We start from the raw sequence: 26,007 nt of genomic DNA, 5'->3' as shown, positions 1-26,007 counted from the left end.
AACATAATATCGAACTTTCTTACTAACCTAATTTAAATCGAGTTGTATATTCAGAAAAAACTACTTAAACTTAGTCATATCCTATTTATACGAGTACAATGGTACTGCTTAATTGAAGTCACTCATGCTTACTACCACGCAGTTTTTTTTAAGTATAATCATTCACAAAACCGCCGTATCAAAATTATAGTGCAGAATGCCCTTTAATTACTATCTGCTCTATCAAATACCTTTGAAACAGTATGGTTTTGCACTAAACGTCCCAATCAAAAAACGTTGAAAAGAAACGTTAATTTGCGGCGTAGTAACGTCAATCTTCCATACAGTGAAGCCAAGAGTCTTATATTAGTTTCAAAATAATCCCTGTTTAACCAATAGAGGAAAATACCATGTATACCACACCATTACGTTGATGCATATTGGAATCACATCATCCTATTTTATGATTTGTCTCTTTTGCACTCACAAAGGCCGCATTCGTTTTGACGGTTCGTGGAGCATGCCGAACGAATTTGACGTCACGATTACTTAGTTAAACAAAACTATATTCTGACAGACTGTCAAATTACGTCACCGTGAGTTGAGACAGTTGAGCGTTAAAACAAACGTGACCAAATTGATCAGAAACAACGTTGGCAAATATCAAATCTGTTTCAATGACCTCACACCTACAATTTTTTGTTTGTTCTATAGAAATAAGTAAAACAAAGGGATTTAAGGATTGCCAATTAAAAAATCGATTTTTCGAAATAACTTTTTTTTTTTACTTCAAGTTTCTTGTCTTTGTGCGTGGGTTTACATTGAATCTAACTGGTATTTACTGATTTAAAGCAGTTTGGTTTTCAATCTTCTAGTCTAGAGTTACATTTTGTTTGTACTGCAGCTCCATACAATGTACACTAGTTTTTTGTGTTATTATGTTTTATGAAGGTATCTCTAGTTTACCTTATGTTCACTGTTCTTGTCAACATTGATAAAGACCCAATAAAGGTCAAAAAAATGGCTTATTTTCCAAGGTAATTTTACTCTAGGTCCTAACCTTACAACTGACTAACATTGTTAGCTTCATCAATATGCAAAAATATTTTTGGTGTATTCCAAATAAACTAAATAAAAGAACGTTGGCAATATGGAAGAAAAGAAACATAACTGTATAAATTTAAGCATCCTATTCTTAGGTACATTCACATAGTTACACTTGTAGACTTCCAGACATTTTCGAATAACTATGTGAAAAATATACTCGACCTTCGTTTTATTTATATGCCAAGCCATATTATCTTGATTATGGCATTATGGAAATTTTAGAGTGTGTTTACGCAATATTGATACCCAGTGTAACATAATATACTTTCTACAGTCAACAAACAAGTGAGCATATACTTACTTGTGGCACAAGAAATTGTCAAGATCAGTCGCTTCTTCATCCTTGTCGTTGTTGTCGCTATGAAGGGTTGTAGTTAACGTTAACTCCTTCAAAGCGTCGAGTACTTCGAGGTCATCAGACTTTTGGTTGGGAATGTCTCGTCCAAGGGGCAAAGCACCAAACTTACTTAGATTATCAACTACCTTATCGCTATCTACTTTATTATTAGTTAAATTATTGTGGGCGACCGTGTAACGGTCATTACGTTGTATTTTTGGTACGGTAACAGAGTTCAGAAGACAGTTATCGGTCACAGATTGCAGCTTAAGATTAAGGGCTGAGGCCTCGGGGCCCCGACCAGAGCCAAATATCACAGATGAGGCGGCGAACTCCCCGGAACGGGGCGTTACGCCTGAGGGACAACTCGGGGGGTCGGCTCGACCCCCCCGAGACACCCAAGCATTTTCGTCTTGTACTGGTTGGGGTGCGCTGCCCCGCATGGCTGACTCTTGAGGCACTTGATAGGTAGGAAATATTATATTAGACTTCGGCTCGGAGGGGGTGGGGGCGCGCATCGTCACTAGTGCTCCATGTCAGTCTGGCCAGCCAGAGAGATCTGTAACAAACACTCTATTTAACGCAATCGCCATTGTTTCATCATTAATCATAATATGCATACGCACAGGTAATTTGATAAACCTGAAATACAGTTATTATACCGTGAATACACTCAAAACAAAATTACAGGAAACGCTGCGGTAAGTAGGTGGATACATATTAATCGATTACATTGGCCTATCAGTATAAGTACAACCAAAATATAATTAGATGATAGAAGTTGGTTAGACTGCTTTATTTGCGATTTGCTTAGCAACCAGGAAAATCCTTATAACAACATGATATTTCATTTAATGGCCTTGTTATCAAAGCGTTGATAAGATTACAATAAATGCGGTTGCTTTTATTACCTCAAAGTTTGATCAGTTTTTTTATATGCAAGTCAGTGCATGGAAAAACTATTTACAACAGAGATTCTAATCAAATTACGTAAAAATCTGCGATAGTTCTATAACATTTTCGACTAAAATTGTTAAATGATGTCTCGATACATATGTAGAAATTGTCGATACATATGAAATAAATTTGAAGAAATTAGAATTGCTGAGAAGTCAATTGTGTGTTTATTTTACAGACTTATTACCTTTAGACCTGAGAATATGGAAAGTAGAAAAATATGGTATTTAGGAACTTGTGTTACCAATCTCTTCAATAAAATATGATGCTGCAAAAAGGTGACCACAGAAGCGGGCTGTACCAGATCTAAATGGTCTGTCTTATATTGATAACTTAAAAACGACCATCAATAATCAAATAAGATTTCTAAAATAAAAATTCTCAATGAGTTTTAAAAAATGTCGTCAAAACAAACAAACATATCTCTCTTTAAAAGTATATTTTCCAGAGAGATCTTCCTTCACTCAAAAAAAATAAAACCGAAAATGATTTTGTATAATCAATTGAGGCTGTCTCATATTCACCTCAATGAACACACAGAATCTGCAGCATTTATAATGTCTGTCAGATATTTTAATACTTATTTAAAGCCTTAAGTCTTCGTCCTTAATGATGGTTATTGACTGGACTATGTAAGTATTTTGATTATAAATTGTGTAGACCTTGTCTTGAATAAATCAGTTCCTTCAAAAATCAACTAAAAAAATGCATTTCATGAATTACAAACATTAATTTAATTATGACCACCAAAGAACTCAATACATCGGATTTCCCTTATTATTGCGTTGTTATTTACTACTATAGATTTCAACAAACACCAATTTTTTAGTGATTTTATTGTTGTTTATCACATTCACTTGAAAATTTCCAAGATGCCAAACGACAACGTTACTTTTAAAGTATGACTGAAAACATTCTAAATGTCCGAACTATTCGTCGCCCTTACCGTTTAGTGATAAAAGAATTTTTACTTTATTATATGGATAATACCCAAAAAACGCCTAACTAGAGGTAGTCATACCTATAGTAAGTCACAAAACTCAAGTGAATTGAACTTGTGGGTGTAAAATAGGAATTATGAAGGAACTAGCCATGGCAAAATATAAAGAGGATCTTGTTCATCGACTTTTGTTTCTCAATTTGTTTAGAAATCACAAAAATCCATATAGCAACCAGAATTTCAATGTTATCAAACCGCTGATAAGATTACAGTAAACATGGCTGCCTTAATTACCACAAAGTGCAAAGTTTTATGAGTATTTTTATATGTATGAGTCGTAATAAAAAACCATCAAAAGGTAAAAAAAATAAAATACATAATAAATAAACTTACAATAAATAAACTGTTTATCACCAAAAACATTATCCTAAACATGAACATCAACTAAAAGTTTTAACAAAAAGTAACCAACTACACCGAACCAAACCTCTAATGAATGTAACTCTCTACTTTATATTCTAGGACTAAGATCACTATCACAAAAACGATAAATTCAGGGAAATACCAATTTACTATTGACGTCCTTATTTGCCAGTAAGTATACGACAATGTCAATGGATATAGACCACTTTTAGAGGTAATATGAGTAGTACACTTATGGCTGATTAAGTATCAATAAGATGCAACAAGCTGAAACATAGAAGAGTGTAGAAGAACTTGCCTGCATGACTATTGCCAACTCTACATTATTAAAACGTACTAAACAAAAAGGAAAGTCTGAAAATGGGTTCAATTTTGAAATCCTATGAAAAACAACAGAGATTGTGGTTCAGGCTTGGAATGACCAACCACAAATAACGTATCTCTATTATATGTATAAATGAAAATTGAACAATGGATTACATCATATCAATAAAAATCCTGATATCATAAAATTTTAAGACTAACAGTCTGGTGTTTGACGGTATATGCGTGACTATTATAAGAATAGTAAATTTGCCACGGAAACGCTTCAGCTAACGATAAAAATAGCTTCATATTGATCAATTCAGAATCCAAATTCAGTAAACACTTCAAAGTGTGAATCTCGGATATAGAAACTCTTGCATAACAACAAACCTTGCCTTACATAAATGATAAACAATATTGATATAACAGGATTAATTTCAATTACGCTTTAAGTTATAAATTTCTAATAAATGCAATACAATGTATTGTAGTATCGTTGACATAAAAACTTTATTGAGTTACTAAATTATTTTTTAAGTTGAGGTATTGTACGATCAATTGAGTTGGACAAGTAGTAGTTATAGTTAAAATGTGAAAGTAGATAAGAATAACAAAAAAGAAAATTGATTGGATGTGTTTAACACAAATTGTATAAAGGGGCAGGGGCAACCACTTTAGATACACAGGGTGTTCACTTCCAAGAAAGAAAGAAGAAATTTACTGTTACAGGATGTACCAGCTTGGAAATCTGTATGAGACAAGGATTTAAACCATTTTTGAAGAATGTTTGATTAAGTTAACACATATTTCCTGTAAAAGAAAATTTAAACTGTAATTCTGTGAGGTTTCAATGGGATACCTAAGTAGCCTAGTGTAACTGATCAACACTTTTTTGAAGCTTTGGAACAAACTTTGGATTTGGTGGTTTTGGAACAATCAAAACCTCTTTTGTTGTCACAAATAACCCTTTTATTCAAGGTTCTTGAAATGCTATTTTAAGTTCAAAAAACAATCAGAAACAGGTCCCAATGTTCAAACTGAAGGTTTGCAGTTCTATTTCTTACTCTCATTATATCAACTGAATTAACTATATTAGGTTATTTCGAAAATAAACCCCTAAAACTGGTTTTACAATCGCGATTTACATTTAAAAAATAACGTAACGTCTAGCATGCCAAACTTAGTGATGCTCCCATATTAAATCATGTTCGCAGACCCTCATTACCTTATTCGAAAACTGTGTCAGAGAAATATGCAAGTCACTTTTATCTATAGAGATGAACGGATTTGTTTTGGGTCGCGTTCGAAATGCCGAGTCTAGTAATAAAACCGGAACAGGCTAATTTGTATATTTTTTAAACCCTTTATATGAACAGAACAATGGTTGTGTAGTAGTTAGAATGTAGGTTTCATAAAAAAATTAAACCGACCTTGACAAATGGTTTTGACTACATTTTAAATCTGTGGCAAAATCAGGAAAAAAAAATGATCGATATCAGTCAGAAATCGACAAAAAAACTTGCTATAATTGTTTGTAATGTAACTATTATACCAAAAAGGAAATCGAGTCAGGCAATCAAATCGTGCAAAATTTATTCAAAATAGAAATTAAATTTTGTTCTTCCAAAATCAAAAAACCTTTCCAACCTTCAAAAGCAGGAAAGAAGTGTTACAGATCAGTTAACAAAGAACGGTATCTGTCACATTCTGAACTGTATTGATAACTCTCATCCTTTGTGTCAACAAACTGCCTGTGAGAAAGCTACTTTTGGTAGAGTACTTTGTACTACCTGAATCTAGCAGAGCCAAACAGCGACTTTCAGAGTCTTGAAATCTTCATTGATTTTCGATGATTTCTGATCATAATCCTGAATAGAGCTCAAAGAAAGTCGTTCTTTGTGTCCTTTGTCGTTTTTGAAATGTGCGTAAATCCGCAGATTTGGGTTCCAAGAAAATAGTTAAAAAAGTGGACAGGTATAATTTTTCTAAGTAAAAATTGCAAACTGCACTGTTCTCCATGCATAACAGAATCGATTATCCAAAAAGCCGATATATCAAAGCAAAGTCTTAAAATCATCATGTAAAGTCACATCCTTTAAGAGCAAGCGTCAAGGTCTCAACAGACGGAAACCGTAGGAATTTCAAATATTTCTAGTAAAAAACGCATTATAACACTGTTTTGAACAGATTTTCTGCAAGGTGTTCCGTGTCCGTGAACCATCTATGTATCTATGTAGTCAACTTTTTTACCAAGTCATTTCTATAGTATTTAGTGTACCTACCTAATTCCAACTGACACTTGGTAGGTAACTTCTTTTTCATAGAGAAAAAAGTTATCCTGTGTTTTCGTGGTAGAAATTTAAAGATGAAGAAAAATATCAATTTGACAAAGACCAAAGTTGGACATAGTTAAAGACACACAATCCATTTATAAGTCCCAGTTGTACAACAGTGGGTCAACTTTAGAACCCGGTCCAAGTCAGAAACGTCACTTTGACCTCAATGTATGTCAATCTGTAGCGCCTTATATTAACGGCAACTCTGTAGTTCATAGTAAAACACCCTGTATCTTGAAAACTACATCTCTGTGGACGTTTGTCTATAGAACATTTTGTGCTATTTTTCGCTTTTCCTACATGACCCTTAAGATTGTGATACATATTCTAAAACAGCCTGTATATTCGAAAATTTTATTTGAGTTGCTCATCACTGGCATAACATCCAAGCTATAAACGTAAAAGTGTTAAATATTAATGAAGCCTAACTTTTTATTATGATAAGTATGACTAGACATTATTATTTTGACATCTAGCCAAGCAGTTACTTTGTAGACAAGATTTGGTGGAGAAAACTTGCAAAATGGAATCAGTAAAGAATAAAAGTAATTTTTGGCAGTGGCACATATCCAGGAACCAGGAACAAAGTATTACTGATTTAGGTAATTGTGGTCGCTCAGATTAAGTATTATGTTTGTACATTCAGTAAAAACGCAAAGTGAATATACTCAACTAAACGATGTACAACTTTTCCATGCTAATTCCTTTGAAAGACACAATGCCTGAACTAATGCAACTCATATAACAAAAGATTTCTTCACTCGTTTAATGTTTGCGCAACTTTAATTTAGCAACAAGCCCAACACGATGTATTGAAGCAGAACAAAACACACTAAATTTATGAACAAACAACATCCATAACATTGTCAGTTATCTCAATCATAAAGTATAAAAACTGCGTCTACAACACCCACGCATCTCTGGGCCGGCATTCGACAAAAGTTAATAATAGAAATGAAATAATAAAGAAATGCTTCATAGCAACAAGAAGATCAAAATGTGGGTTTAGTAATTTTTCACCGAAATCCGCTATTTATTACCGGAAAATGGTGCATATGGCAAGGAATTTATGTGTGTTTGTTTTTCTATAATTCTATAAGGAGTTGTGATTGGTTGGATGAGTAAGGAGCATGTGTGTTTTGCCTTACAGATTTGCAGCATATGGAGTGGCGTTTTTTGTAATAATGGCATAAAGGAAATATGGCAACATCAAACACTTTTTGATTGAGTGAGTTTGGTCTTGTGGTAAGACCACTCGGCGAGTCTGTTTAGAAAGGCAGTGGATAAGGTGCAGATAGTGTTGATGATTGCCAACGTTCGAAGAGGACAAGACACTTGAAGAAGAAGAGTTTGGTCTTCTTAAACAGAAATTAGTGCCACTGCTACTAGATCAAAAAAATATAGAAGCACTGCACAGCGCAAAAACTCCTACATCTAAGCAAAGGCAGTGAAGCATAGAAGATTTCCACTAATAGACTATTCAGTTATTGTAACAAGACACTTGAATTGAACATGTACTTTTATCTAATCAACAATAGACTGGTTGGGAAAAGAGCAGGTTCTGAAGGTTAGCCTTCTTCCTTTGTTGGAGGGTGTTAATACAGTGTTGCAACATGAACAAGGGAGTGAAATGAGACCCAAACAAAACGTGAAAACAATAAAAAAAATTAAATACAAACTTACAGACAGAATCGGACGCCAACGGGATCAGCTAGCAAACCTTCTGCCAGAAGAGGGGGACATGAAAGGCTGGCTCGCGAACACACAAGTCATATTATCCAATGCGCACTTTCCATTAATAACACAGTACAGGGCTAAACTAATGCAAAGTTAATGTATTTATCACACTAAACCGAATGAGAATACTAAATATCACAATATTATCAAATTTGGCGTTAAAATACTTGAATTTGCGGGCACCACAGATTTGTTGTTTATTGATCCGCAATTACGTGGCAGCGATTCTCTCTCTGCTCTCAGTGTCTCTAGTGTACACCGAGTTTGCGTTCGACCGTCCTATCGGCTGCCATCGGCACTTTACGCGTTTGGAAAGTGTGCGACGGAAACCAGTTTTGAGCATTTACCGACAGGCAACGTTGCCGTTTCCTCACCCCGTTTATTCTTTTTTCAATTGCACCCATCACCTGGCCGATTTCTTGGGAAAGCTCGAGGGCATCCGCGAAATACCGGCTTGCCATTGGTCGATAAATTACACCGCCGTCTAATTGGTCACAATTGATTTCTGGCAGCGACTCCTAGCGAGGAACACACTGAAGCTACTCTTTAATTATGCAACGCACTCTTATCATAAAGGTTTGGATAAAAGTTTCGATATCAACTAGTTGAAATGTTTAAACAGACCGAACGGTAAATTAAATAAATAGAGTGTAATGACAATAATAGTAGTGTTATTCAACGCTAAACCCTTATTAACAAAACTAGAGATGGGATTGATGGCAGAAAGATTAGAGACTTGTCTGAGGTACCTGAATTCGGTACGAATTTTTAAACTAGTTGTTCCCTATTTAATATATCAAGTTGTCTTATGCAGAAAGAGACAGCTTGAGCAAGGTACATATCGGCAACCAGTTCCAAAGGCCATCAAGATATATTTTCAACGACCATCAGTGTCTCTATCTGCATGTATTTAGAGAGCAGAAGGTAAAAGAATATCAGTTTGGCTTGGCAGATATAGTCTGGTCAAACCCGTACATGCACAAAGATAACAAACTTAGAATCCACAAGACCTGTATCAGACCTATCATGACGTATGGTACCGAAGTTCGCGAAGAGATCAACAAGACGAAACACATGCTAAGGGTGGTAGAAATGAAAACACTGAGAACAATAGTGGGGAAAACAAGAAGAGACAATGTCAAACACAAGAAGAGACAATGTAAGAAACACAAATATCAGAGAACAATGCGAAATACAACATATTGTGAGATAGGGAAGACAACGTAAGAGACAGTGGTACAACCATGTAAAGGCGGTTCCAGACTCACGCCGCAAAGTCACTCCGTGATAGATCTTGAACGTTCACTGACTAGAATATCGTCTCCACAGTCGCAGAGTTCACCCTTTTACGGGTGACTGACGTGCAAAATCTTTTAAAGCGGACAAAGTTACAGACTCGAAGCGAGAAACAATCCGCTAACACTCTGTGAAAGATTGCGAAAACTATACCTACAGATTCTCGGGTGTTCGCGGCTTGAGTCTAAAGCCGCCTTTAGACGAGAACAGACTTCCAAAAATAACACGAAACGGCCCAAAAATGGAAAGATAATTGGCAATCTACCTCCCAGAAAAAGATGGTTTAAAATTAACAGATTGACAGATCTCCAAGAAGTAGAAGAAGAAGTTTGGCACTATCAAATGATCCTTTCGTTTTGGTTCATAGATCTGAACCGCGGTAGAACCGGTAACCTATATGAACGAGCTATTTTGAAATGGCTAATATGCAGTAGATATAGTGAGAAAAAAACGATCACTTCGTTTAGTAGGGAATATGGTAAATAACCAAAAGAATCGAACTTACGGCGCATCATTAGTTCGATTAAGACCCAGTTGTGGTGGTTCAACATATAAAGCTGGATCAAGTCAAAAACGTCTATTTGACAGCAATGCATTTCATATGGCAGAGTTTAACTACTAGTAGTAGATCGGTACGGAAAAAGTCTTTGAACTGTGATTGTGGTAATCGGACCTAAAATGCGAAGACCTAGATAGAACTGAAAAGAACACCGAAACAAGTACAGGATAGATAGACTGTCGTGGTGTTCTTATCTTTTTCCCGTTTTGAGCATGTCTCCTGCCCTCCACGATCACTAGATCTAAATACGTGTGATTATTTTTTGTAGAAATATATGTGTATCCCAAAAAACTGCGTTTGTTACAAGATCTGTAAGAATCTATTCGGAGAAGTGCTGCAGAAAGACTGAAACCAGTATGTACCACTATTGTCACGAGGCTTGAAAATGGCATTAGAAAATATGGACGGATCATTTGAGAGAAGTTGTTTTTGCTAACCTTGCGGTATAAGTGTATTTTCAAATATTTCAATGACAAAATAAGCCAAAAGTGGGTACAGTACAGGTACAACACTCTTTAGAAGAACTCCATTGTATACTTCCACTCAAAGTTGCATCAGAGAAAAACATATTGCCCATATGAAGTACCAGCAAACATACCATGTCGTACTGTTCACACTACTTATTTTCACTTAGAAAATAAGTGACAATGACATCATAAAATCGTATAAAGAGGTCTATTTGAAAAACCCCTGTTACAAAAAGAACCAAAACAAAGGAAAAAATAATCGTCTTGGGTGGTAAAATACGTTTTCAATAATTTTGCGTTTGTTATTCTTGTAAATTTTAGATTAGAAGATGTAACTATTCTGAAATAAGTCTAAAGTAAGTGACAAATTGACATTGAAACATTCATAATAAACTTCTGATACAACCGTCTCTTTAGTTTTACCTCAAATAGAATGGAGATTTTTAGCCATTTTTTTATCCCATCTATATAAAAAATTAAGTATTCTTGCGGTATAAATATATCCATTTGGAACTAACTTTAACAAGCAACTCTAAAAAATTGTCAAATTCAGTATCCTGCATTTTGTAATAATAATTATTTCTTGGTAGTTGCATTTTGTGACATGATGGTGCAGCAAATTTACTAAAACAGTCAACAGGCTTGTAAAAGCTCTGAAATCAACTTTTCATTTCCTTACCGATCATTTTATTTTGCGGCGTGACCATGTTTTTTATTTTAAGATATCACTATTATATGACGTCATTTAAGTAGATTGACATGTGACAGGTCGTTTAGAAGTACAACATTGGCTGATGTGTGGATTGGTTAATTTTGACATGTTAATTAACCATGTGATCAATTTTTGTATTGTGGTCGGGCTATTGCTTATAACATATTAGCATACATAATGAAATCTATTTTTATAAGCTAAAACCAAATGACGTACTACATATTCGAACCGACCCGACCACAAAATGTAACACAGTAAGTACGCGGCGCTGCTACTTGTGGCTGAATTAGAAAGCCACCGGTACACCAAACGTTTGTTTACATTTTTGCATACATAATCTATTTATTTACTTGTTGTTCTTCGAAATCGCTAAATAATAAAAGTCGCGGCATTTACTTGTCCGCGGGGCACGCTTGTTTTTCTGTGCCGTTCGATAGGCGGCGTTGCCGCTGCCCCAACCTTGTCCTTTTTTCTCTCTAACTGTCTGTATTTGCGTCGCGATACGTTTTATGGTTGGTCGAGCCAGTTTATATTGATAATAGTTTTATATGGATTTTCCAAAAAATACTGAGTTTAACCTTCGATTTGTTTATTTAAGGTTATACTAAGGGGAATCCACCAAAAATGGCGATACTGCGCTAGTTATGTGCACTCCAGATGATTAATTATTATTTACCTAAAGATATCAAAATTTAAACCTATAAACTAATATTTACTTTTTATTTCTTTGTAAATGCCAAATATACCTAAATTTTGTCGGAATTGATAACTTTTTGGAAGTTAACAGATTATGTATTTTCAACATGGCTAGACGCATTATTATCTATATTTAAGATTTTTTTTGCAGTGATTTGAGATAGAGTTTTGTATGTAGTTGGGAATACTTATCCAACAACCTAACCTAGTATTTTCATTCTCGATATGCTTGAAGTTTGGACAAATAATATTTTCTTTTTAGAGTTGAATATTTAAGTTTTGTATTTTATACTCTCTAATAGTGGAAAGTTTTAGTGCAAAACTAGTAGACGGTTTCAATGACCAAACTAAAATCGACTATCCTCACTTTTAATCTTGACAATTTTCTGCCATATTGGATTATTATTTATATTTGTCAACGCGCACAAACTATTAACAATTTATAAACGGTCACTTGATGACTATCGGATGATAATTGTTATATCCCATGTCCTGAAAACCTTTCTTAGAATCATCCACATGCAAATCTACAAGAAGTGCGAATATCAGATGGACATCACCCAGTTTGGATTCCGAAACGGACTCGGAACGCGTGAAGCACTCTTTTCCCTAAATGTAATGACACAAAGGTGTAGACATGAACGTGAATGTATTTGCATGTTTCATAGACTATCGAAAGGCGTTCGACTGTGTTAATCATCAGAATATGATCGAAATTCTAAGAACAACCGGAGTTGACGAACAAGACCTACGTTTCATATCAGAAGAATCAACATCGGAAGATATGCAGATCAGACGGGGTGTTCGACAGGGTTGCGTCTTGTCTCCACTCCTGTTTAATCTGTACTCAGAAACGATATTTAGAGAGGCACTGGATGGAGTCCAAGGCGGAATCAAGATCAATGGAACGCCAATAAACAATATCAGATACGCCGATGATACGGTTATAATAGCCAAAGATGTACAAGAACTGCAAAGCATCATAGATTCCGTAGTTTACTATAGCGAGATGTTTGGATTGCATCTCAATGTCCCCAAGACTAAACTATTGGTCTTTTCTAAGACTCCAATAAATGCACACCTGCGTGACAAATAATCGAACAAGTAACCTCAATAAAATATTTGGGAGCTAACATCAATAGCCAGTGCGATGAAATACTTTCAAGGATTGAACAAGTGAGAAAAATCTTCATAAGTATGAAATCATTTTTTACAAGACTAGATCTCAGTTTGGAACTCAGAACTCGAATGATCAGATGCTACGTTTTCTCTGTGCTACTCTATGGATGTGAAAGCTGTACACTAAATCCACAGACCGAACAGAGAATAGAAGCTTTCGAAATGTACGTGTATAGACGGATGCTGCGAATTTCATGGATACAAAGGATCACCAACGATGAAGTACTCCAGCGCATGCACAAACAAAAAGAACTACTGAGCACCATCACGGAAAGAAAAATGCAATACCTGGGTCATGTAATGAGAGGTGATAAATACGAAATACTACGCCTCATAATGGAAAGCAAAGTACAGGGGAAAAGATCAGTAGGAAGACGCCAAAACTCATGGCTAAAAGATTTAAGGAGATGGTTCGACCGCTCGTCTGCAGAAATCCTTCGTGCTGCAGTTTCCAGAGCTACAATTACCATTTGGATCGCTAACCTTCGGCAGGAGAGGCAGTGATAAGAAGAAGAAACAGTCACTTATATCGGTCCAATTAAACTTCAATCTAGACTTCAAACCATAAAATGTAGTGTACAGGGTTGATCCGTATATTTAGACAGCTTAGGCGACTCTTTTGCAGTTTGCAGAAAGAAAAAAAATTCTTTATAATACTAAACTAAAAACAATACTTATAAATAAAAATATATAGATTTTAAATAGTTAACTGACTGACCTATATGAGCTAAATGTCTCGGTCAACTAAATTATTTAATTTGTTGGCATTAATCTCTCAAAGACTGTAGAGTTTTGTAACAGTTTATGAAAAAAAAATACTGGTACCTATTTAGTTATTTTTCAAAGCGTCCTCGCATAGTTTCCTGTTAATAAACTAATGTATTAAAAACAACTGTTGCAATTTAAGAATCCAGTCTCAATGCACTGGGACGTAACCTTACAAGTAACATAATCTGGCAAGAGCAACACTACGCACGTGTTCAAAAACTTTTGCCAAGAATCCTTCAAATACTTGAAACCACATTAATCCGATTAGTCAAGTTCTGTCTGTTTACTGGAGAAGAATCATTTTCGTTAGTAAGAAATTGAATTCATGCTACAATGAACTATCAGCATATTTTTTAGTAGTAAACGGCCACCAAGAGTGCCAAACTTAACCTTAGATGGTATACACGTGTAAAGAAGCTTGGACATGACTATCACAGTCCAGTAAACTTTATTGTGCCTCATTTTCAACAGTCCAGCTTTAAAATCACGGTCAAAAACGGTCTCGTTCAATTTAACTATTTTATTTCACCTCATCCAGATAATTCTCATTGTAAAATGGTAATTTTAGCATCCTAATTTATCACTGAACACTATAGTAGTAACGAAAAGAATGTGCAACTGAACTCTCAATAGATTAAAAGATTTAAACAAAATATTCGATCTTTCATAATTTCAGTACTAAATTAGTGACAGACTTCTGCGGATATAAATACATGAATGTTTTTAAAAGAAAGTTATCAAATGTTTTCGACAACATGTTTGTTTTCATTGAATTAAAGAAAGCTACATGCACGGTTTACAATTTATAAATTATTATTATTACAGTTAAATACTATCAGTAACAGTGGCAAACATATTTGTTACTGATTAATATTAATCTATAACATTAAAATACGTTCCATTAAGCCAATAATGGATGCCCGTCTATTTAATGTGCATAATCCCTAAATTATCGTCGTTTTTTGTAATTATTTTATTCAGACAAGACGGGAATTTAAGAAAATTACGGTTGGTTTTTGAATTTATTTTATGGTCTACAAGCTCCTTTGGACTAGAACTCCGTACTTTAGTAATCATTGTATTCCTAAGTGAATAAGTCGCTGATTGATTAGTAGAGATATCACTTTTTGCACGTTCCGTCATATATCAAACATTTAAATAGGGTACACTACTGAGCATGAAACAAGGGACGTTAAAGTAGTTAGTTACAAGATTGATTAAGTTTGCTAGTGAATTATCAGTGCATAAATGATAAACAAACGGACAAACACAACAATATTTTGAAACAAAAAGTGAGGTTTGACAACACTGCTACAGAAAGAAAAGTTTTGTCATCTGTCAACGTCACTGCCGTCAAATGTCTATCGTCCGGCCACCGATCATTTATAATATAATATTAGTATAACAGCTTACTGTAAGGCAATCAGATATAATATTTACAGAATGGAGTACCTAACTCATAACTCACAAAATTCTAGATAAGATTCCACTACTACAATTACTGCCAATTTTGACTCTAACCTGTCTAATCTCACTTCTTCCGTCTTTCTATGTTTCTTCGTTTTCCTGTCATCTGTCTAAATTTATTGCACTACTCAGATTTATCACAATGACAGAATTCGTATGGAAGTTATTAGGTAGAAAAAAAAATAAGGATTAGGATATCCTAAAATTTAAGAAAAATGCATAAGATAATAGAACAATAAAATTAAAAATGTTATCTCTAACCAAAAACTTAAATGATTTTCATTTCAAACATTAATAATTTTCTAAATAAATTTTATTCAAATATGTCAAATTATTTGGGACATTATACCTGAAAACAAAGAATTTAAACAAAACCTGTCTTTTTCAAAAATTTTTCTTCTACATTTTCTCTATTAGTACTTGGGACACCCTGTGTATGAAAAGCAATATCCTAATATACACAATATTGTACAAAAGTAATTATTTTTAACAGTCACCTATAAATTAGTTATCTAACACGTTTTTCATATTCAATATGTCGATCATGTCAGAGAATAAATTAACACACACACGACATAGCGTGCATGTCTATAAGTATACGGAAAATCAAAGTAAATTAAAACTCCGTCACAGGTTTCCAGAGTTCGTGCCAACATAAGCAATAACAAAAAAAAGCATGAAGACCAAGTCAATTTGACGGCTGTTACGTTGGTTGGTAACAATTGAGCGCTATTGTCACATTTATACAGAGTGTCCACGAGCATAAAACGTCTCAAAAATGTGGATATTAAAGTTTTTTTTTATTATCTATGGAACAGTTGTACAAGCAGCTGCAAAGACTTGTAATGCCATTGACTTATTTGTTACTCATGATAGTGTAGTTGAAACAGTTCTTTTTACACAATGTTCATACAGGGTGTCAGGGTATGTACAAATTAAATGTGTGTCAATAGACAAATAAAAATATTTGATGTTGTTGAACACAATTACATTCAATGTAGGTATAAAACCAGTAAGTTTTCCTAAGCTATGGCAACAACGCAGATATGTCGGCTGTGACGTCATCTTGATTATTTTGGTTTTCCCTATACATTCTCCAAAAAAATCATTGCTTTCAAACGGTAGCCACTTGAGTAAACAAAAATAGTGTTTTCAACAATAGTAGAAAACACTTAAGCTACCTTTGTACTGTTGTTATTACTATCAATCGCAACAAAGTTAATCTCAAACGTTGCATTACTGAATTAAATCCCCTGGACTTTTCTAGAAAAAATTTGAGGGATTCCTTTTTCTATTCAATTAAATGACATATTCATTAATCTTGGAGCTGTAAAAGTTATCCAGCAATTATCAACTAGATAAGGCTTTCGTAATTGAGATTGTTTATTTTATCCAAATAGGGTCACCGTATCAGTAATTGACCACCTAAGCAAAAATTACACTTTAGTAAAGTATCTTGATATCTCAATTTGTAAATTTACATGAAAAAATACTTCTGGGTGAATTAACGCATTGATTAGCTGTTTCAAACATTTTAAATTCTACTAGTTGACATGATCTGCCACTTTTTGATCCACCATTATTTGCCAGTGAATGAGCATTAAATAAAAGACGAATAACACAGTTTCTTAAATATTTTACATGAATATCAATCGAGTACCTACTATCAATATTATTAAATAAAATAGTAAGAAAATTATGTATCTATAAACTAACATAAATGGAAAAATTTGACATTAGTTCAAATTGCAAAAAAGATTATGGTGATGATTTCCCTTTCTGACCCTGATTCCTGATTTAACTTCATAAAAATATTTTCTTATGTCCTAATATTATCCATGTTTTTGGATTAATAGCAAATCGTAAATCATCTAAATTAACATTTTTTATGGATCATCTAATATGTTTTCAGCATTTTCACTAATAAAGTAAGGTTGAATGAAGAAAAAATGTTGTGTGCCCTTGCTGTCGTATTGCTAAGATCAGTTCTAACATTTCCTTTATTATTTCTTTTCTTTCTCGGTTCTTAGGTTAGGTTAAGTTAGATTAGGTTAGACAATTCCACCTAACCAATGGTTGACCAATAAAAGCTGTAATCGAAAATAAAAATTTTCAATATGGCAGCATGTATGGGATATGATCTTTTAGCAAAACGTTTACTCATATTAACTAAGGAAAGAATTAATTATACAAAAATCTGATCAATTACTGTTCAATACAGATTGAACGCAAGCAGCAAACCCAACAAAGAAAGCATGCAAGCAACCATTTGGGAATCATAATTTAATAACGATTCAAAAATAAATATCAACCTATTTCTGTGACTTCACACTGGTGGAGTGACCCTAATCATTATTCTACCACAGGAACAAAGGTATTAGAGTTGTAATGTCAGTGATTCAAGATAATCCACTAACCCAGGCCAAAAACGCCCCCAAATTAACTGTGAGGGCAGTACTACAATACCAGAAACTTTCAGACTAGAAACTTATTTTAGTGATTTCAATTTATTTTCAAATATTCCTTGCCAAATTTCCTGTAAACAGCTTTCACTTTTTGATTTGCCCCAAAAAACAAATTTACGATAATAAAGACTCCTTCGATCGTGTGCAAATTTACAAAAACAAAAGCATACAAAATGGAACAATCTCGATGCATTTTACACACTTTAACACGCAAAACCAAGCATTTTGCTCGCTTCTTGGCGGCCCCACATGACTACCTGTCTAACGGACTGACATGGTCGAATTCTACTGAGAATCGCGGCGGGGTCATCAAACTTTTGCCATCGCGTAAAATCCACTGCAATTAGCAATGGTAGTTATACGTTTTGCACATATTTAACAGGTGTGAAATTATGTAATACGGTTAATAACGATGGTCGTCTTGTCGCGTTCTATCACTAAGGATAGTGCTATTTTTGTTGCACTATCAATTTTCAAATGTCGCAAGCCAGATATGCAAAAGTACCGCACTGTATCAACAGTGATTTATCCTATCAATGGGGGAAGTTACGTAATGTTGGCGACACGTCAGGATGCGTAGCATTTAAATGTGGATATCCTCATTATAGCTACAGTAACTATTGAGATTCTTAGTGGGAACTGCTCTTAAAATTATAATGAGGGTCATCAAATGTATCGATTTACGTGCAATTGGCAGAGACTCATTCGACTATATGAAAATTCAAAATAAACTTGGAGTTGCATTGTTGCCATAACTGCTTAAACTTGTTCTAAACATTGCATATCCATTACATGCTCTCTCCATTCACCATTTTTAAAGCCGATTTCAATGGTTCATTCTTCCACATCGTTTGAAAAATGGTACACGCTGTACAACCACACGTCAACAGGTCAATTGGGAACAGGAAAAAAATCTTGATTTCTGGTGACAAAAAGCAGTATAAACCCGACAATAGCTCTCATTGTTACCAACGTAATAACTGAAAAAGTTGGATTTAAAAATACTCTGATGTCACTACTATTTAATCGTTTGCAAGAATGAACGTAAGTGGCAAAGATTTGGCAACGTTGTAACTCATTTAATAACAATTAAAAAAAAGTCATCAACCTAAACTCATTTTATGTTTATATTTAATTTTTCATACAGAAAAAAAAACATACTATTTTAAAAAAATTAATATTATTTATTTTAATTAAACAATCCGAAACAAGGACAGCAGTCATAACACGACTAACACAAAGCAAAAAATAACTGAATTCTTTTCTGAACGTCAAATTGATCAGAAACAACGATGCCAAATATCAAACGTACTCCTGTGACGTCACACGTACAATTTCTTGTTTTGTTGCATAAATATTCAGGGCAGTGTAGGCTCAAAATACTCGTTTAAGCCAATGTAGAGTTTAGCGCAATTTTGAATTATTTGCCACTAAAAAACTCCATTTTAGTCAGTCATTTTTTTTTTGTTTTTGACAATACAAAACTGTGGAGAAACTGGATAATAGGAGCTTGACATTGTGAATTTGTATAAACTGTTCTAATTTTTACAAAAGCGTTAGTTGGGTGCCATTTGTATACTGGATTGTGTCTTGCTTTCAGCAAAACAGGACCATCTTTTTGGATCAGCATCAAAAATGGCCTCTGACAAGAAAGAAAGAAATTTCGATTTGACAGCGTAGGAGATAGGCACTTTGAATTCGTATCAACCATGACGTGATTTTGATCTGTATATCCTTTTATATGATCAGTTTTATTTCGCTTTGTGATTTTGGATCCAAACGCGTTATGATCCAAAAGTCACGTGACCTCCGTTGTTGGATCCGAAATCATGGGACGAACGGAAGCGCTTATGATTCATACACCAACCCAAATTATATGGCGTCATTTTGACGAAATAGAAAGTATGGAAAAAATCAAAGTTAGTTGAGATGACGGAACAATGTTATAGAAAGGTAATTCTGCATTTCTGCATGTAACGTTTACTTCTTCATTTGCCACTTTCAAATCATTTCACACCTTTTCAATTTGCCATATGTTATACTGTCAGAAATTCAATGCTGAGTTCAACAAAACCAACGTAAACAATATTGCGAATCGTTTATTCAGGATGTTTGATTTTTTTATGATCAGGATTGGAGCTATGTTAGAAAAACCAAAAATTTGAAGTTATTTTTGTCATCTGAACCTACGTCAACTCCTCAACAAAATGACATGATCATTTCTAAGTCAGTCTTGACGTTATTGAAGGTGCGTTCCTAAATTAACCTCACAGAGCACAAAGAGTACTACCAATGAGTAAAAAGAACAAGTATCAGGAGGTAACAATAATACAAATTATAACCCGTTTGTGCATTAAGCGAGGGGGACGGAAGTCCACCATCTTTGATTGCGCATTCGCCTACTGCGCAGTTGAATTGACGCAAAGCACCGCCCTCTGTACAAGAAAGCCAAGAAGGTGCATGCCAAAAATTCCAATATGGCCGAAATATGGGATTGACAGTTTGCATTTGTTTGTATTGTGGAAATTGAGTTTTTGGATGATTAAATTAATTTTTAAAGTTTAAAGTCAAGACTTGGGATTACTTGCCAAAGTAATTTTTGTTTGCTATTATATATTGTTGTTTATACAGTGTGACCCATTTAGAATGGAAACACCCCTATAAAATTTTAGGTTATTAACCGATTTCAATGATTTTTTTTTTGAAATAATTAGGAATGAAATGTCTATTATGGGAGAAAATTTTAAATATTTATTTCAGTTTTCAGGTCATATTACGAGACTTTTTCTTGATAGAAAATGGAGAATTTTTATTAGCGATTTTTTTATTGAAAAAATTACTACGCCACTGGATCTATAGTGCTTTCAAATAGCTGTGACCAAATTTTTTTTTGATTTTTTTTTTTTGATTTTTTTTTAATTTTTTTTTTTTGATTTTTTTTTTTTTTGATTTTTTTTTTTTAGTAATTAATCAACTAATAAGTAATAATAAACAAGTAAATAGTAACACCATTTCTATGGCAACAGTTGATGCAGGGTGTTCTTTTGTGACCGTTAGATTGGAGGATTTTTGAATTTTAATTTGTCATAACTTTGTTATTAATGAATGGATTTTCATGAAATTTTGGTCACAGCTATTTGAAAGCACTATAGATCCAGTGGCGTAGTAATTTTTTCAATAAAAAAATCGCTAATAAAAATTCTCCATTTTCTATCAAGAAAAAGTATCGTAATATGACCTGAAAACTGAAATAAATATTTAAAATTTTCTCCCGTAATAGACATTTCATTCCTAATTATTTCAAAAAAAAAATCATTGAAATCGGTTAATAACCTAAAATTTTATAGGGGTGTTTCCATTCTAAATGGGTCACACTGTATGTTTGTTGTTCTAGTGAAAGTGTAGTTTGTGTTCATTTTATTGTGTTATCAGTTATCACTATTGTTATTGTTCCTTCATTGTTCTATAATTTGTTGTTGGTTTTTTAACTTAAATTCTATTGCCTCTACAATATGCCGTCACACTTGTTGTTTGCCAAATTGTAAAAGCAATTTGGAGAAAGGCCCAAAAGTGTCCTTTCCTTTCCAAAAGACCCTGCTCGAACCCAACAGTGGTTGAAAGCTTTGAACTGGAATGATTTTACTCCAACACAATACTCAGTGGTAAGTACAATATGCTTTCTCATTCAGTAAACTTATTGCCTCTTACATACATAAGTGAGTTAAATTTTGAGGCCGCCTGCATTTTGAGAGCAACAAAGGTTTACTCTGAAGAAACAGGACAGCTTTTAGAAGTTTCATTGGCACAATTACATTTTAAAAGAAAGGTCTTGGTAATAATATAAAACCCATTTACCAGTTTTGCTTACCTAGATTCAAGGATTTCCAAATTTTCTTTGATTGAGCATTTACATTAGTTTGTTGTACTTTCCAAGACAAAGGGTTCTAACCAAACTTGCTTTGGCTGGACTTTATTGGATATAAAAAGCCATATCTATACATATCTGGATCAGGAATGAAGCGTTCTTTGATTTTTCACTCACAACTTCTAATCAACTACACGAAGAAATTTAAAAAAACATATTTTCTACTGCATCTCCATAGGTTTGTGTACAAAAAAAAATTCGATAACGCCGCCATTAAAATGACATTCTAGGCTTTCTTGTAAAGAAGGCGGTGCGCAAAGTCATTGAAAGTTTGGAGTTTCAAACCCGCAAAAATTTGTTGTTTGTATTTGTTGTAGTATAGTGTTAGTTTGTTTTGTTTGTTTGTGGTTCTTTAACAGTTGAGTTTTGCAAATTTAAATTAAGTTGTACAGTGGACAAGATTAAATTTAGATCTGATAGTGCCAACCGGAAGTTGACGGCCGTCATATTACTCCCCCCCCTCCCCCTTGTTTCTGTCACCCACTTTGTTTGCTATTGCTCCTTCCTGCTATGTTTACATTTTTTTTATTCATTGAGTACTACACACCACATGACTAAGTGTCAAGTAACGTCACAATCACCTAACTAGGGTTCTCTAGGGTTATTTGAAAATATTTAGGCTTTAGGTTTTACGAAATTTCTGAAGTTGGAATCTCTGCCACTGTTTTATTTTTAGTTTCTTAGATACAGCCGAGCTACTGTCTTATGTGATTACCTCGTGCACAACTAATGTAGAATGTTGGATCGTGTCGTAACGGTTATTAGCGAAAGCGGGGATATTTCTCTCCAAAACGTTGCCCTTCGTACCCTCGACCCGACCTTACCCCTTGGCATCGGCCTATTTCCCTCTACCGTCACCCCTTCAACGTTCCTGACCCAGTTTGGCGGGAATAAAATGGGACGACGCACACGATGCAATAAGATCCATTGCAAGGATTTTGCTTCCTATTTACACTGGCTTTCTGCTCGAGATATTTTCGTTGTACACAGATTAGACAAGCCTGGTTGTTTTGATGTTATCTGGAACTTCAGCAGCCATTCGCGTGATTACAAAATGCACGATAGATTTGAACTCGTGTGTCACGGTTAAGACAAACACAACGTTCACGTTTTATCTCTCTAATATAATTGATTTTATGTGCATCAGTTAAAAAATAGGTGTGCGTCATAAGTATTTTCTCAGACTGATGTTGAATAACAAAAAAACAGGTCAAGATTGATTCAACGCCGTTGTAGGCGTCACATATTTTATGACCCAAATCATGAAAAATATTTTGATGGTTGATTAGAATTATGTAACTGTTTACAAGTGATTCGTTTGGTGATCTAGATTCACACAAAACCGAGCCATTAACCCGTAAATGCCTGTCGCCGGTGTTACAACATTCAACAATGTCTACATTTTCAATTCTCTTGGTGTAAAACCGATATAAAAAGAAACAGACAAGTCTAGCCCTAGTTTGGTAAGTGCGCAGTTGCATTTTTCAAACCTAGCTAAAAAAAAAACATACCACGCCCGTAAATAGAAGCTTCGGCAAACCCGCACTTGGAAATTGATATTTCGTTTTTCGAACAAGGACAATGCAATGTTGTCTCTGTTTTCTATTTATACACTCATTTTATTAAACTAATATTTTGTTGCACAGGCATCATAAAGAAACAAAAAACTTAAATACATTATTTCTACTTTAGCCAAAGAAAAAAAAATTTGGAAACTATTATAATCATCCTACTAAAAGAATAAAACGCCTACAATCTGGCAACACAGTGGTTGATCGTCGGCCAAGCCGTACGTCAGCCAAACAACTTTTGCAAACCAGCTTAGCAACCCAACAGATAGTCAAAAACTGCAACGCTGCCAACTTTTCCACTTTAAGGTACATTCAACGATTTTTGCTGTTTCTTCTCGGATATCTATTCATTAGACAGTTCAAGAAAACAATTAACTTGATGTTTACGTAGGACAGTCATTATACCGCATTCTGCAACTAAAAAAATCAACTACTGCACAGGAACAAAGCTTCAGGATGCGTATTCTGGAAACGAGGGAAAGGAATTATCAAGAGAAAGACCTGTAGAAGGTGACAGGAACCCGCCATTGTCAGCTTCTTCTGTCACATTCTATCAACACTTCTCTTGAGAATTCCGTTCCCTGCTTTCAAGAATTAGGCCCCAGAGCATCACAAAAACCGCAAAAAACTGTTAAAATAAACAAACAAATGTAGTTTTAACCTAATTTTGTCCTACCAAAAGCTGACGATGACAGTTTCTTGACAAGTCCACAATTACACTGGCAACAATGGGTTTGCAAAAAAATACAAATGAATGCTTCCTTTCTACCAATTCTTCTGTATGGGATTGGAGATTTACCTGACTACTAACTATTAACAGGGTGAGGTAAAGGTGCACACCTACAGGGCTGCCAGATTAGGGAATTGTCCCCAAAAAATTGAAATTATTTTTTTTTGTGAGGATATTTTTTCCAAGGGAAAATATTCATCTGGAAATTTCATGTCTGACACTGATTTTGGGACAGCTCGCGTTTATGAGGAATACAGTATCAAATTGAAACCTGTGAGAGTATACTAAAACTTCGTATTTCAGTCTTCTCAGTTGTTAGTGTTTTGGGCTACATTTTGACGTTGGAACCAGTCTCTAAACTGCCACAGGAACCATGTTAGAAAACATAGAAACTTTCAAATTGTGACATGTATTTAAAAAGCTTTTTGTCTTGCACTGTTCTATTTTGTTGTCAGTATCTCGGTTGTTTGTAACTTTTGAAAGAACATTGTGTTGAGATAATATTAAACTGAAATTACGGGCTTTATTTTACCCTTTGAACAAATCTTCTAGCCATCATAATAACCAAGTTAGCACGCGTCAGATAAAGACACCTGAACAGAAACAGAAGAAAAGTGACAGTTTGAATTCAGGACTAACAAAAAATTATACCTAATCTATGAAAATATTTTTTTACATTTTTCATTATTTTGATTAAGAAAATCTAGTTGACAGATCTGGCAACCATGGCCCAACAACGCACCAGTAAACGTTTCAATTTCGAAACAAAGAGTCGAGATCAAAGTTGGCAAGTTACATACATGGAGAAACCTTAGGAAATTGATTTATTTTTAGTAAAAAAAAAATGTAGAGGAGGGTAATATGACTGTTGAACGCACGCAAATCTTCCACAAAAACCAAACTGAACAGTCATTCGTGTTTACTAAATCTAATTAAAACACCATGGCACCAAATGCACATAGCGAAGGTTGTTTTAAAATCTGAAATTCCAGAATACGCAAATGGCAAAAAATAACGGTAAAAACTGGCTGCACACTCTGAGAACATGGTCGCTAATGCTGCTTGGCAATTTACTGCTCCTAAGTAAACGATTCTAGTTTATCAAGGCCGCATACTTGCAAAGAATGTACAGACAAACACCAGCTGCATGGAAGGGACTAGGTAGGTATTCTCCTATTTACTGTATAGAAATACATTCTGGGTTAAAACCGACTGGTTTGTACCTTCTTTCACATACATAATGCAGCCAAGATGTTTACAATTGGTGGTGTTTCCAATTAAGAATTACCAAGGTTGCTTCTATAGCAGTAAACATTTGCCAAAATAAAGCCAAACTTGCTACAATGTAAAACCTTATTATAACTAAAAAGCACCTAACTTTGGGTGAAACATATTTATCAGTTATTATATGCTACAGATAATATTATTTGTAATGGTTGCTAATCAGGCAACATATAGCCAGGCAATTAATTTTATCAGATTTTGCTTGCAACATATTGACTATATTTACAAAAATAAGGAGTAAAATCATTACAACCCCTGACGTAACCATGTAATAAATAGTAATCTTAGAATCCTACTAAAAAATACCACTTGATGTCATTAGTTACAGGTTTTATATCATTCTAGTATGGTTCTTGTTTGCATCAAATGTAATTGAAATTTTGCCTCTCAAGAAACTGCATTGCTATTTTTTGATTTATTACTTAATACAAAAATTAATAACACTACACTAACTAAAAAGTTAAAACTCTCCTCTGTTTGAAATGATATGATTGTGCTTTAATAATAATAAGTCTGTGTGGGACTAAAAGAAAAGGTAATATTTGAACTTCCTAGTTTGCTATACAGTCTGCAAGATAAGGATGCAGTGCATGAAAATCTCAAAAACAACAATATTGTATGTTTTGTGACTTGTACTGTCACTGTTAGCTCATATTCCTCATCTTGCTTTATTAGACAAAGTGAGAATAAAAGTTTTGCTAAGTGGAGTTTGAATGTAACAGTTTAGCTGCAAAATGTCATAGTCAAAACCAAACTTGCATTAACA

At 34.3% G+C, this 26,007-nt stretch overlaps 1 protein-coding gene across 9 annotated transcripts in view; it reads right to left on the bottom strand.

Moving 5' to 3' along the window:
- gw (trinucleotide repeat containing adaptor protein gawky) overlaps positions 1-26,007 on the bottom strand; it is a 59,831-nt gene that overhangs the window by 32,452 nt on the left and 1,372 nt on the right. For 7 of the 9 annotated variants that reach the window (XR_014181390.1, XR_014181389.1, XM_081995787.1 and 4 more), the window contains exon 2: positions 1,388-1,982. Coding sequence is in view for 7 of the 9 variants with exons in the window: in XM_081995787.1 (XP_081851913.1) it covers positions 1,388-1,941 (554 nt within the window). In the remaining 2 variants the exon portion in view is untranslated. Of the gene's footprint in view, positions 1-1,387; positions 1,983-3,713; positions 3,820-8,068; positions 8,752-26,007 lie in introns of those variants that run through there. The other 2 variants (XM_081995788.1, XM_081995789.1) reach the window with 2 other exon arrangements.

Source organism: Ips typographus, linkage group LG1 (genome assembly GCF_016097725.1).
Source record: "Ips typographus isolate SLU linkage group LG1, UJ_Ityp_2.0, whole genome shotgun sequence".
Classification (NCBI taxonomy): domain Eukaryota; kingdom Metazoa; phylum Arthropoda; class Insecta; order Coleoptera; family Curculionidae; genus Ips; species Ips typographus.
This window is presented reverse-complemented; position numbering and strand designations above follow the sequence as displayed.